The sequence below is a fragment of the Carassius auratus genome, unplaced genomic scaffold (genome assembly GCF_003368295.1).
Source record: "Carassius auratus strain Wakin unplaced genomic scaffold, ASM336829v1 scaf_tig00014537, whole genome shotgun sequence".
Taxonomy (NCBI): Eukaryota; Metazoa; Chordata; class Actinopteri; order Cypriniformes; family Cyprinidae; genus Carassius; species Carassius auratus.
This window is the reverse complement of record NW_020524505.1, coordinates 285,588-300,000: the sequence shown is the minus strand read 5'-3', so window position 1 is coordinate 300,000 and position 14,413 is coordinate 285,588. Positions and strand designations below refer to the sequence as shown.

At 34.5% G+C, this 14,413-nt stretch overlaps 1 protein-coding gene across 1 annotated transcript in view; it reads right to left on the bottom strand.

Annotated features, from left to right (window-relative positions):
- The window catches only part of LOC113074403 (sodium- and chloride-dependent GABA transporter 2-like), a 15,964-nt gene extending 3,135 nt beyond the window's left edge, over window positions 1-12,829 (bottom strand). Inside the window, exons 1-10 of the mRNA XM_026247234.1 lie at window positions 12,742-12,829; window positions 9,427-9,627; window positions 7,516-7,650; window positions 6,436-6,576; window positions 6,235-6,322; window positions 5,902-6,034; window positions 5,236-5,370; window positions 2,110-2,213; window positions 1,086-1,210; window positions 142-254 (exon numbers count right to left, since the gene is read on the bottom strand). Of these exons, the coding sequence (XP_026103019.1) occupies window positions 142-254; window positions 1,086-1,210; window positions 2,110-2,213; window positions 5,236-5,370; window positions 5,902-6,034; window positions 6,235-6,322; window positions 6,436-6,576; window positions 7,516-7,650; window positions 9,427-9,627; window positions 12,742-12,748 (1,182 nt within the window). The 5' untranslated portion in view covers window positions 12,749-12,829. The remainder of the gene's footprint in view (window positions 1-141; window positions 255-1,085; window positions 1,211-2,109; window positions 2,214-5,235; window positions 5,371-5,901; window positions 6,035-6,234; window positions 6,323-6,435; window positions 6,577-7,515; window positions 7,651-9,426; window positions 9,628-12,741) is intronic.
- Between the last annotated feature and the right edge of the window lie 1,584 nt (window positions 12,830-14,413).

Genomic DNA, 14,413 nt, shown 5'->3' with positions numbered 1-14,413 from the left:
TGAAATTAAAATAAATGTGATGTTGCTCAACAGTTCTGTAGTATTAATATTAGTGCTATTTATTTTTTTGATTTTTTATGACTACATTCTTCGATTCCATCTGTATTTTCTACATCACTGAATGCATGTGAAGACACAAACCTGACTGTCCAAGCCCAGCAGAACAATCATGATGAAGAAGAAACAGGCCCACAGCGGAGAGACGGGCATCATGGACACTGCTCGCGGATACGCAATGAACGCCAAACCAGGACCTGAAAGAGACCATGCAGAAAAACAATACAGAAACTAGAAAATGTGTGACAGAATTTATTACAGATTCTCTTTAAGATGTTTTTTGTTTGGTTGAAGGTAAATATTCATCATATGGAGCACAAAAAAGAAAAATGAACCCATTGACATTTCGAGAAAAAAACTGATTAAACAGACCTTGACTTATGAAAAGGAAAAAAAATTACAAACAAACTTGACCTCAGACAAATGTGTGCACTGGGACAGAGATGACAGTGTGTTTGTGAGCTAAAGGTCAATTATCTAAAAATAACCGACTGGAAAAGTTGGTGGTTTACTTAAAAAAAAAAAATGGAGTCGAAAAAATTTATGTAAATTTCACAGACAGTTATAAATAAAGAGCAAGTAACACATTAAATTATATTAAACATAAAATTTTGAAGCAGAAACACTAAAATAATATTTTCTTTTAAAATGCATTAAAATTATATTTTTTACACACATTTAATATAAATGTAATATTCTATAAATATAAAATATAATTTAATTTAATTTATAATTTAAAATGATTATAAATATCATTTAAAATTTTATAAAATTATCCACTTAATTAATTCATTTTATTAAAATATAATATAAATAACACACACACACACACACATACTCTAATAATTTAAAATTTATATATATATATATAGTGAACTTGAGTGGAATTGGTTTTAATGTGTTAAATACAAATTACAAATTACTTTTTGTGATTAACATACTTACATTATTTACAAAAACATATACAATAACTCAATTTATTTTTTATATATTTCGGTTAATTCTGTGATTGGTAAAGCTGCTCTCACCAGACTCGGCCACTTCTGAGATCGGGACGTTCTGTTCGTAAGACATGAAGCCGAGAATCGAGAAGATGGCAAAACCTGCGACAAAACTGGTTCCACTGTTTAAGAAACACAGGGCCAGAGAATCCCTAAAAACAGACGGACATGGAGACAAAGCTTATGTTATGAACAAGTGCCTGCAAAGATTTAAGCAATTTAAAGTGACTGGATTACAAAGGGTTAAAACCATGTTTCTCAAGTTTAGGACTTTATGTAAATGAGAATCTCGCTGTTTAGTCTAATATAAAACATTGGCACGTGGCAGAATGATACTCAACAAACAATGAGAAAAACTGATGTGGGACTGATTATAATATTATAAAATGTTACATGTTAAAATTATTTTAGAATTTTTTTTTTTTTTTTTTTTTTTTTACAAAAATGCATAGATTGACTTCAGGAGGCCTTTATTAATCCTCCACACATTTATGATGGATGGACGCGCTTTATTGGCGTCCTTTTGGACCGTTGAAAAATAACCCATTCACTGCCATTATAAAGCTTGAAGAGCCAGGACATGTTTTAATATGACTCTGATTGGATTCGTCTGAAAGATGAAAGTCATATGCACCAAGAATGGCTTGAGGGTGACTAAATCAGGGGTTGATTTTCATTTTTGGGTGAACTATACCTTTAAGGACAACTATTGGATTGCATCTGAAAAGACTTAAAAAACAGTTTTAAATCGACTTGTTATTGTAGTAAATAAGATCAATAAGTGATAATAAAACAATCTCACTATTTCCCAGTTATAATGCATTTGATTTTTCCAAATATTTATTCCTTAAAGGACTAAAAGATTCATAATTGAGCCAGTAAGGAACCAGAATCCTGAATGATTCCCAAATCAAACATACATAAAGAATTCCTCAAGAGAAAAGTCAGAAAGTGAGTGACGTGTGGCCAAGTATGGTAACACACACTCTGAATTTGTGCTCTGCATTTATTTAATCCAAGTGAACACACACACACACACACACACACACACCTGTAGCAGTTGTTGTTGTATTTATTGTAGCTTCCGAGTGCAGTGAGGCAACCTAAACAGATGGCATACGAGAAGAAGATCTGCGTGCCTGCGTCCATCCACACCTGAAACCAGAAAAATACCATCACAGCTCTAAAATACTGATTGTTTACTATGGTTTCATTTTCATTTGTTTTATTAGCTGACTATTTATGATTATTTAACCTCCATGACACCAAAGATCACAAACACAACGTAGGCTACAGCAGAGCATGTCCAAAGTTGAGTGACTTGAGTTACCTGTGATGTATTTAGCAGCTTTAACAAACTCATTTGGCTTCAGTTAATAAGCCTGAATGGACAAGATGAAAGACTAGAGCTGTCGTAGGATTCCTAGAGCTTGTGTAACCTCTTGTTTAATAGCCTTAAATGCCTGAAACAGGTTTAGACATGATCTGCGAAAAACAGTGGTTTTCCTATTAGCCTGTCAATCAAACGCTCATGTTCTGTTATGGGCGATGTGGATGTAGCTTTTATGACACATAAACTGCTAAAGCGGGACACACCTGTAAAAGACCTCTGTCTTATAAAAAGAGTGAGGCTTGGGTTTTTCACCGTTTTGTCATCTAGAAAGTGTAAATCCTGTGTTCTATCACTTCATTTCTGTAGCCAGGACTACACCATGAAGAAACTGTGTTTTTCCACTGGGATATTTCCTCACACTTCCCTGAAAACCTCACATTTATCACCTGAGGTCCAGAACTGTGCTGATGTCCCAGCAAGACATAAGAATTTGGATGCTTACATTATTCACACCTTAGTTCACAGATTTGACTAACTTTGCCCGACAATTTACTTTTCCTGCTGAGGTGTTCTTGAATTTTGGCTTCATTTTTACATACCAAAGACCAAAATATGTCAAAATCAACCCTTGCAGAATTAAAATGAGTTGTGAATGTCGATTCATGTTGATTTAAAAACAAAATCGGACCCATGATGCTCACGTTTTTGAAGCATTCGATTATTGATTTCACAAACTTCACATAGCTGTTCACATAAACCCACAATATTTGGTTAAACTGGCCTCATTTTGTACTTCTGAGATGAACTGACATCAACACATCAATTGTTATCTCTCAAATCCAACCAAAATGCTCATACTGACCAAAAGGAGATTTATTTGAGGTTGAAGTCATTAAAAACTGTAATAAAAAGCTCACGGTTTCATTCAGTTTCTCATCCGTATACATTTAAGACCAGAAGATGCCAAAACAAGAGCCATTACTTTACAAATCCAACATTTACAGAATTGAAATGGGTTATGCATGTCAATTCATGTTGGTATTTATAGAAACTGATGACTGATTTTCAAGTTTCTGAAGCATTAGATCACTAATCTGATCAACCGTTTACCTTGTGAGCTGAAGGTTTAGTGAAATCTGGCTTTGCTTTTATCTAAGATCAAGAGATGTCAAAACAGCAATCATTATCGTTAAAATCCAAACAAAAAATCCTTACTTTGTCTACTTGTTCATGTAAACCTATTAGAATTTATACTTCAGAGAGTGAAAGTCAACAAAACCAATGCTATCTCCTAAATCAAATCAAATCAAAAATGACAAACTTTCTATAGATTCTTAGCTGAACCCAATAGATTTAGTTGAACAGGCCTCATTTGATTTAGTCTGAGATAAAATAACATCAACACAAGCAATGCAATCTCTCAAATCCATCCAAGAACCACAAACTTCATCTAACTGTTTGCCTAAATCCATAAGGTTTTATTGAATTGGCCTTATTTTTACACTTCTGAGATGAAATGAGATCAACACAACCAATACTGTCTTTTAAATCCAACCAAAAGTGGCAAATATTTGACTAGCTATTCATCTACACCCATTAGTTTTTTTTCTGACCTCACTTTAATACTTCTGAGATAAAACTATGTCAACACAAACAATGCTATCTCTCAAATCCAACCAGAAATGCCTCTTCCAGTTGACAGAGTTTTATCAGAAGAGGTTTTAAGCTGTTCCGTCTGATGTTAAGGAATGCTGGGATGGATCTCGGTGACCGTGCTGTGGTCTGTTCTCAGATATCACAGGGGTTTGTGTGGTCTTCAAGTGACACTGATGTAAAAGTCAAAACAGATGTCAAACGCACAGATGGACACAATCAGAGAAGTACAGAAAACAAAGTTTCCTTGCTGGACATCCTGCTCCGGACCACGACTAAAGCATCTGGATAGACAAATCACAGGCTCTTTCGACTTGAGATATGGCGTGAAAACTATTTACTTGCAAAAGAGCAAAATCTCATCACGTTATATTTTATATAACTTTAATCTTGTATATCAGAGTGCTGTCTTTGTGCTTTTGATTGAATTCCCTAACAACTTTTATGATGGCTGTTGCTGTTGTTTATTAAATATTTTTATTCAATAAATAATATTTTATATAAATAATAATAGTATTTATTATTAAGAAACAGTGTGTGTGTGTTTGTGATGGTAATTTTAGTTACATTGTTCCGCATTTAGATGGTGACAAGCCTGGTTTTCTGAGTACATCCGCATTGAAGTATTTTATATTGAAATACACTGAAACAGATTTGTAAACAAGGAAGTTACTTTTACTTTCAACAATAGCTTGTAAGACTCAGTTAACAAATGAAGCGAGAAGCGCTGTCCTCAGAAATCACACTTAACAGATGAAAGGATAGTATGACAAAGATATCGCTTTCCTCAGCTGACATTCATACTCGTGTTTTATTGTGAATATGAGATTGAACTGAAGAATGAATGCTATATCAGATGCAGGTAATCACACTCACTCAGTCCATCTCTCTCTCACCATACTCTATAATAGAGTGAGATTTTAATGAAGCAACTCAACCTTCCTTCATTACTAATGTTCTAAAGTGACGTTTTTGAATTAGTAACTGTTCTTGAGCTCAGCTCAAATTGACAAAATGAGATGTTTCCGTCGTTGTTTCTTATTCATTTACACATTTGTGCCATCTAACTGTTGTATGAACTCAACATCACACTCGTAGCCGTGCAATATGAGTGTATATCAGCACAAATATGATTACCTACGGCCGAACCACAGCCGTGCCAATATTCAGCTTAAAAGCTAATTACGATACCTGCGGGTCTGCTAATCGCCCCAGGTCGGGATAAAGGTAGTACTTGATCCCACGGGATGCTCCTGGCAGGGTTACCCCTCGGATCAGTAAAATCAGCAGCATAACATATGGGAAGGTCGCAGTGAAGTACACCACCTGTTGCATGACAGGAAAACAGCGTGAGGCTAAATGCTAACACGTGTTATTTACGATATTCATTTTTCACGATATTTATCATGATGCAATTTAATAAAGGCAAATAAGATTTACACAAAAAAATTATATTTAGAAATACTTTTAATATTTCTTTTAAAATAACAAGATGAACACAAAATGTACACAATAATTATTAAAAAAGTGGACTAAAATATATTAAATATAAAAATACAACAAATATTTAAACATTTTCAAAATGTAAATAGACAGTTATTCATAATAAAATATCTAGATGATTGTCAGTAGGTTTTGGAAATGATACTTGGCATAATTTGTTATTCAGCCAATCAGATACAGTTCAATCAATCAATCAATCAATGCAATCAGTCAACTGTTGATGAAATATAGATAGATTAGTCTATCACTATTACCGTTTTTCTCAAAAAAAAAAAGAAGAAATTGCATTGTGATTCAAGGTATTTCAAAGGACAACCATGTGATCTTACATTTTAATGAACTTATCTCACGTACCTTGCCGGTGGATTTGACGCCTTTCCAAATGCAGAAATAACAGAGAACCCAGGCCAGCAACAGACAGAGGACCAGATCCCAGTGCAGCGTTCCTATCTCCTCAATCCCAGATGAGATCCGCAAAACTCTGCGTCTACAGAGAGACAGAAACTACACATCAGCTGCAGCCTCTATTAGTTCGCTAGAGAAGTTTCCAGAAAATGTGACATCAGCGTGGGGTTTTATCACCAGGTTTGAGGAGTCAGATATATTGCTTTTCAATGTAGGTTTTTTATTCTTTCGACAAACTCAATGAACAGTGAAAATTGACAGGAAGATACTAATAAAACGTACTCCCAAAACTCGATCACGGGTGATGTTGCATTCTCTAGGTGACTTTGGTCAATGGATTCATTCCGTCTTTGGAATTCTATGCAGGATTCTGAAAAACAGCAGGAATCTCTGGGTTATATATACAGTAGAATCTATTGAGCCAATGGTAACGCACTATAATACACTATAAGCTGCAGATTTCTGAACTGATGGTGTTCTCACCTGTGTTCCAGGTGTTGTTGCAGGAGGACCACGGCAGGATCCAGGAGAAGGAGAAGGACAGGTAAAATATTCCCCAGGCCAAAACGATTATATAGTAGAAGTTCAGCAGAGCCACGATGACCTGAGTGGCGTATCCGATCCCTACAGATCCAATAACACCACAGTTTGTGTCAAAAACGGAGAAAATGCAATGTCATCATGTTCTTCACTTCACGCTGCAGAAAAGGTCCAAATGATGTCACTTCTTGATTACCACCTTGTCATTAATTAATTAATTAATTTATAAATAGAAGCGAAATCAGTTTTGTTGTAAACTCAAAAAAAATAAATAAAAAATAAATATATATATATATATATATATATTATAAAAAAATATATATTATAAAAAAATAAAAACTATTAAAAACTGAAATTCAGTTAATCTAAAATACCATAACATAAAAATTGGATGATAATTTTAACTTTTAAACTTTTTATTTTTTATTTTTAACTAGTCGTAAAAAAATCTAAATGAAAATTAGAAGTGTTGAAAAAAGTTGAAGTTGAAGTATTAAAACTACCAAAAATAAAAAAAGACTACCAAAAAATAAATTAAAGCTAAATAGAAATATTAACATAAATATAAAAATAAAACTAATAAAAATCAAAAACGCACATAACTTACATTTAAATGAAAACTGAAAATATAAAAATAAAATGACAAAATATTAATAAATACTATAACAGTATACAAACGATATTAAAATAACACTGATTTCTGCACAGATAAAGCATGTTGGGGTATTTAATTATTTTTTAATTAATAAAATGTCTATTAACTGAACATTATGTGAAAACTATAATATTGTTAATTACAACCTCAAAAAACAAACAAAAACAAAAAAACTGTATCTAGTAGTACAAAACAAAACAACAAAAACATGGGATTTGTGCCTGTATTGCATTAAAAAACAAATATTTTTTGTTCTCTGTACAGATGGTTCCTGTGCATTTATATAACAAACACACTGGTCGTGTCGTATTGAAATGTTTTTAATTTTCTCATACATTTAAAGGTCAGAGTCATTCATGTTGCTTCACCTTCAAACAGCGGGCTGATCTTCCTCCAGCATGTGATTCCTCCCTCGCTGGTGAACTGACCCAGAGAAATCTCCAGGAAAAACACGGGAATACCGCAGGTGAAGAGGAAGATCAGGTAGGGAATGAAAAATGCACCTGGAAGAAAAAATCAGACTTCAGCAGAAGTAAGAGATGTTTCCAAAGGCCCAACCATCTCTGTATGGACACACGCTACAGACTGATCAAACAACAGCTGTGACCTTTAACCTCTGAATGGCTGGATCAATGGGTCAGTTTCACCTGACAAACGCTAAACACATTCGGATTCCTTGTCAATTTTTATCAAATCCTCAACTTTTGCTGCTGGATCCTCTAAAGCAAGTTTTTTATTTATTATTTTATTTTTTATAAGTAAATAATAAAAATAAGATTAATCTAACAAATAACTATATAAATACAAATATTTGATTAAATCAAAACAAGACCAAAATTAATAAAAACATAATTAAATTGATACATTTCATTAAAATTATTAAAAATGTATTTAAATAAATGTATTAATACGTCTGATTACAATTAACTGACTAATAAAAATACATAAAGAAATGTATTTAAATGAATGATAGATTTATTAATATGAAGTTTTAAATAAATAAATAAATCTAACAGTACAACTGTGAGTAGAAAAGATGTTGTAACCACTGAAACACAAGATCAGACTAATGAAATAAATCATTAGAATTAAATAATTAAAATAATTAAAATAAATAAATAATAAATGAATACATTTGATAAATAAGTCAATAAATAATAGATTTATTAAAATAAATATTTTGATTAAAATTGATTTAAATTTGATTTAATTAAATAATACATCTAATAATAACTTAGTGAGTAGAAAATATATATTTTGCACATATTTATAATATAACCTCTCTCACAGTGTTAAGTCCAAACACTCCCAGATTCTGTCTGTGCTCCTTCATCTGAGGAATGTGAGCTAGTCGTGTGTTAATGAGGTTATACTCCAGGGCGAGGGCTGCTCGGAGGTCAAATATCTGCACTACTGGACTAAAGTTGACTGGCTCTCACTGAAACCCACTGGTTTACCTGCTGAACTTCTGGAGAGTCACGAGAGCTGATGTTACTTAACCCACCGACTGCTGAGAGAGACCAACCTTTAATCACACTTTAACTGATTATATATATATATATATATACATGTACCTTGATTATGCCTTTTTTTGGACATATAGGCTACTAAGGAAATTGCTTTGCTTTGTGTTATTCTAATAATACTATGGTAATATCATATTATTATTTTTTGGACATTTGCAATGGTATTACTATGCTTTTGTACATTTACCTTTTTTTATACATTTACCATGAAAATACCTTGTTTTTTAGACATGGTAAAACTAATTTTTTAGGCATGCACCATGAAAATACCTTGTTTTAAAGACATGATAAACTATACTTTTTAGAAGTGCACCATGAAAATACCTTGTTTTTAAAGACATGATGAACCATGAAAATACCTTGTTTTAAAGACATGGTAAAACTAAATTTTTTAGACATGCACCATGAAAATACCTTGTTTTAAAGACATGGTAAAACATGTAGTATGCAAACACCATGTTTTTAGACATGCACCATTATTTTTAAATCATGTACCATTGTAATACCATGTTTTCTTTTTTTTTTATGTGGGTATGTGCTTCTTAGCCATGTAGCAGGTTTTGTACGGACAAGTATTATGGTGAATAGCATGTTTTTGGACATGTATTGTGTTAAACTGAGATTTACCATGTTATAGCATTGCTTTTTGCACATGGTTTGATATCAATAGCACGTTTTGGCTATTTTTTAAATGTACAGAGAATATGATCATTATTATCTCGGTGCTGTCTCAGTAACTCTACGTCTCCTCACCTCCTCCGTTCTTGTAGCAGAGGTACGGGAAGCGCCACACGTTTCCCAATCCGATGATCTCTCCGGCCACAGACAGCACAAACTCCAGCTTGTTGCTCCACTGTCCCCTGTCCTTCATCTTCACCTCGGTGTGCGGGACGCTGTCCAGCGGCCGGTCCAGCCCGTTAGACGGGTCCATCTTGGTCGTGATCTCTCTCTCTCCTGTTTGAAGACAAAAGTGTGTTTAGAAGAATCTGATGAATGCTTTGATGTTGTTCGTTAATGCTGTTCATTATAAAATCGAATGCAATGAAACATATGTGGATAGTTTAATTCATTAATCAGTGTAGCCTATGGAGTAATTGATTCAATTGAAGTCTTCATTCACGGTGACAGAGTTTTTAACTCATAAAACATGACGATATATGATCTGAACACACCCATTCAGACCAGATCCTTTCATAGATGCGGCTCGTAAACCAGTCTGAGCACAAAGCCATTCAATTCCAGGCATTTTATTGCATGTTTTGTCACGATCTGTTGCAACAGATCACTAAACAATGTGATCTGATTTATTGCAAGCAAAAAACCTCATGTGAAAAACTCTGAGGTCTGATGTACTTTACTAAACTTAAATAAAAGTTTGACTAAAAACACTCAGAATATTTTCATTACAACATGGAAACAGGTTTGGTATCAGTAAGAATTGCCATGTTCTTTAAAGAAGTTTCTTGTGCTCATCAAGCCTGCATTTATTTGATCACAAATACAGAAAAAACAGAAAATATTTGAAATATTTTTGCAATTTAAAATAACAGTTTTCAGTTTAATGTACTTTAAAATGTAATTTATTTCTGTGATGCTCCGCTGTATTTTCAGCATCATTCCTCCAGTCTTCAGTGTCACATGACCTTCAGAAATCATGAAAATATGCCGATTTATTATCGATGTAAGGAACAGTTTCTGCTGTTTCATGCTGAGAATTCAGCTTTATCACAGCTATAAATTATATTTAAAAGTAAAACTGTTATTTCACATTTTAATAATATTTCACAATATTACTGTTTTTATACGGAAAGCTGCAACATTCTGTCAATTAAAGAGATAGTTCACCTAAAAATGTTTGTGTTCACACATCCATCATAAGAGAGGACGTTCGGCTCCAGACAGTCGTGAACGCACTAAGAACCGTTTGAGCAGGCTGTGGATTAAACGTAATAATGTTGTAAATAATGTTCATTTTCTTGCACAGACTGATTGTTTCGCTTCATAAGACTTCAGTGTATCGTATTTTCACACACAAGCTTAAATAGAGAGTAAATGGACTTGCTAAAGCCCCCTGTTTCTCAGATGTTTCTCAGATGTTTCTCAGATGTTTCTCCTGAGAAAAACACTCTGCTAATCTCACACATCTCATCTCTAGAGTCTCAGACACGTCTCAAAATCCTCCGATTTCTCAAAGACACCAAAAGAGAAGAGCAGACGCACATAGACCTCTTTAACATCCCAGCTGCTTCTCTTAGACACCAATGAGATGCAAACTGACCTCAGATGTTCCTCATGAGAAAATAAACCCTGTTTATCTCACATATAATATCTCAGGATTCAAAAGAGATCTCAAACGGTCCTGGGATTTCTCAAAAACACCAAAAGAGAAGAAAGATCACGCATAGATCTCAACAGTTTCTCCACCAGTGGAATGCAAACAGACCTGCTGCATTCTCAAATACATCATCTCAAGAGTTACAAAAAGATCTAAACATATCTCAAACCATGAGAAATAGAAGCAAAGTGACCAGCGGAAGTCTCCCTCATCTCAGATCTCTCTCCTAAAAACACCCTGATAATCTCACATGTATCGTCTCAACAGTTTCCAGAAGATCTCACGAATGTTTTGAACTGTGCTCACGTGTGACGTGATAAAGAAGGCCAAAGCGGCTCGATATAAGCTCAAGTACTTCTCAAATCCCAAAGAGCAAACTCTGAGCACTGTGACATCAAAAAATATGATTCATAGGACGACAAATGACAGAAATAGAAAAGCTCTCAAGGCAGGTAGATACTTGCAGAACAAAAACAAAAAACAGAAAAGGCATCTTGCCAAATGTTGATGTTTGCCAGAGTCTCTAGCCGCTCTCAGTAAATCTTTCAACTTGCCGACATAAAGCTGGAACATACAGACAGAGAAATCCTCAAATAATCCAGATATTCGAGCGCAGTCGGTGTGTTGGGTCAAACTCCACAGGAGGGTCAATAATCACATTTGGCAGCTCAGTATTGGGATGCATAGCTACTGAACTGATTCGCAAGCATTGGAAAAATCCCTGAAGAAAACATCTACACACTGTATAACACACACGTGACAGATTCGTGTCGATGCATGAAGATCTGAAATTCCTCGTGCATGCTGCTCGCATTCATTCTCAACACCTTTTTTGTATAAAGCACAAATAATTAATTGCACAATGTGAGTTAATGAGGTTGCTTTGCAGTCAGCTGGTTCTCACGATTTTGTAAAACATTATGATCTAAAGGTTTTATTTTCAATTGTAGACAAATATAATTACTACTCATACGTTTGGAATTGGTAAGATTTTGTAATGTTTTTAAAATAATAAGTCTCTTCTGCTCAACAAAGCTTTTATTTGATCAAAAAAACATTTAATTTTGTGAAATATTATTCTAATGTAAATCATCTGTTTTCTGTGTGAATCTGTGTTAAAGTGTAATTTATTTCTGTGATGCTCCGCTGTATTTTCAGCATCATTCCTCCAGTCTTCAGTGTCACATGATCTTCAGAAATCAGAATAATATGTTGCTCAAGAAACATTTCTGATTATTATCAATGTTGAACACTTATTCTTTGATGATTAGAAGGTTCAAAATAACCACATTTACTTGTGATCATTTTGCAATATCATAAATATCTTTGCCATCACTTTTGATCAATTTACTGCATCCTTGATGATAAATTGTGCTTTCAAATCTATATATATAAAAAAACACCTTGAATAGTGTTTGAAACACCCCAGCAATGAGCAAAGCTGGAATCAGGACAAACTTGATTTTTTATTTGTGTCACCAAAGCTCATTACTTCTTTCCCGAGGTTAAGTGTCTTTAATAGACGCAAATGTAGAAAACTGCCATAGTGCATGACAAGACTGCACTGTCATGAAATCACAGTAAATAAGAAGTTACAGTATAAAACTACCATTTGCATGAGTTATTTAGAAAGGGGAATAAGTCAAACTGGTTTTGATGAGAATCAAAGTGATACAATGTTTGCATTTGCCTGAGCATGCATTACACTGAAAAAGGAGCATTAGAAAACTCACCTTTCATTGGGATGTTGCAGGGAGCCAGCAGCAGTGTCAGCAAGTGTCCTGAATATTCTCCGGTTTTTCTCTTTAATGAAAAGGTTTTCTGGTTTCGTGGAACCTGTCAGTCAGCCGAAGTCCAACTCCGCCCCCCAGCAACTCCCTCTCGCTACCATTCACAAAACACTGAGAGTATGGCACCAAGGGATTGCATAACACTGTCACCCAGCACTCGTTCAGCCTGCGAGGCTTTCTTTCTCTCTCTCTTTCTCTCTTTCAGCTGAAGGACACCAGAGAAAGGAAACATTTTGGCCCGGTCTCTAAAGACCACCCTGATCACACCAGCGTCTCAAGAGATGAACAAACGGGGTTCACGGGATACTAGTCGAAAGCATGCATGCTCTCATGTTTTATAAGAGTCATTTCTATTGGAATATATCTATCTATATATACAAATATACCCTAAACCCTGTTTAATTTATTTTATATGCAGATGTCATTTTGCCAACAGTAAGCCAACATTCAGTTTGTGGATCCAAGCTCTTGCTCATTCATTCTTTCTCTTGCTCGTTCTTTGTGTCTTCAGTCGTTCTCTGCATACTGATGCTCCAGGAACAGTGTTGTTCTTCCCAGCGGCTCAATGATGCTCATTTAGGAGAATAAACCCAAAACACAGCTTTACTGCTCGGATGTCACTCGTTCATAACGCAGGAGATTTAATGCAGTTCTTCTCAGTTAGGGATCAACTAATCTTCAGGAGAGATTAAAACCTTATTTCAAGCATTATTTCATCACTAAACTGTGCTAAAGGCGATCTGTCAGAGTACCACCTCACCTCAAAGATAAATGAATATTGAGTTAAATATGGATTATTTTAGGTCTATTACGATAGGGAGATTTGTAAAGAGGAAGACTGATCTTTTTTCTTTTTCTTTTTTTTTTTAGGGTAAAAAATACTATATTGCATTAAGAATGAAAATAAAAATAAAAATATATTTTTTTTTACTATAAAATTCAAATATATTTTGCATTACATAAAACAAGGCTCACATAAATAATGTTATAGTGCAACAAATACAATTTAAATATAATTGCATTTTTTTTGTGTGTTTTATGAGCAAGTATGTGTTTGTTCCCGCACATGTTTTTCAGTTAAGTTTCAGATTTGCTCAGTTGAGTGATCAGACGTCCTGAAACCTGAGTGTATATGGAGGTATAATCAGTCTTCAGGAGCAGCAGAGGCCCGTCTCTCTCGTCTTAACCGTCACAGGAACGCTGTTCATTATGAGAGAACGGCTGAGCTCTGCTCCTAAAGACACAGCAGGAGACCGACTGAATAAAAGATTCTGGAAGAAGAACAACAGGACAGAAAGAAAGAGCTAGAACGGCCAGAGACGGGAGTGTTTCTAATTCACGGGAAATTCAATGTGAAACTTCTACCACAAAGAGAGAGAGAGAGAGAGAGAGAGAGAGAGAGAGAGAGAGAGAGAGCGAGAGAGAGAGAGAGAGAGAGAGAGAGAAAGAGAGCGAGAGAGAGAGAGAGAGAGAGAGAGCGAGAGAGCGAGAGAGCGAGAGAGAGAGAGAGAGAGAGAGATAATAAAAGTCATACATTTTAGATAAAAAAATATTTTTTTATAATAAATGTAATAAATATCAAAGTATCATGGTTTCGAAGCACCAATGAGCCAAT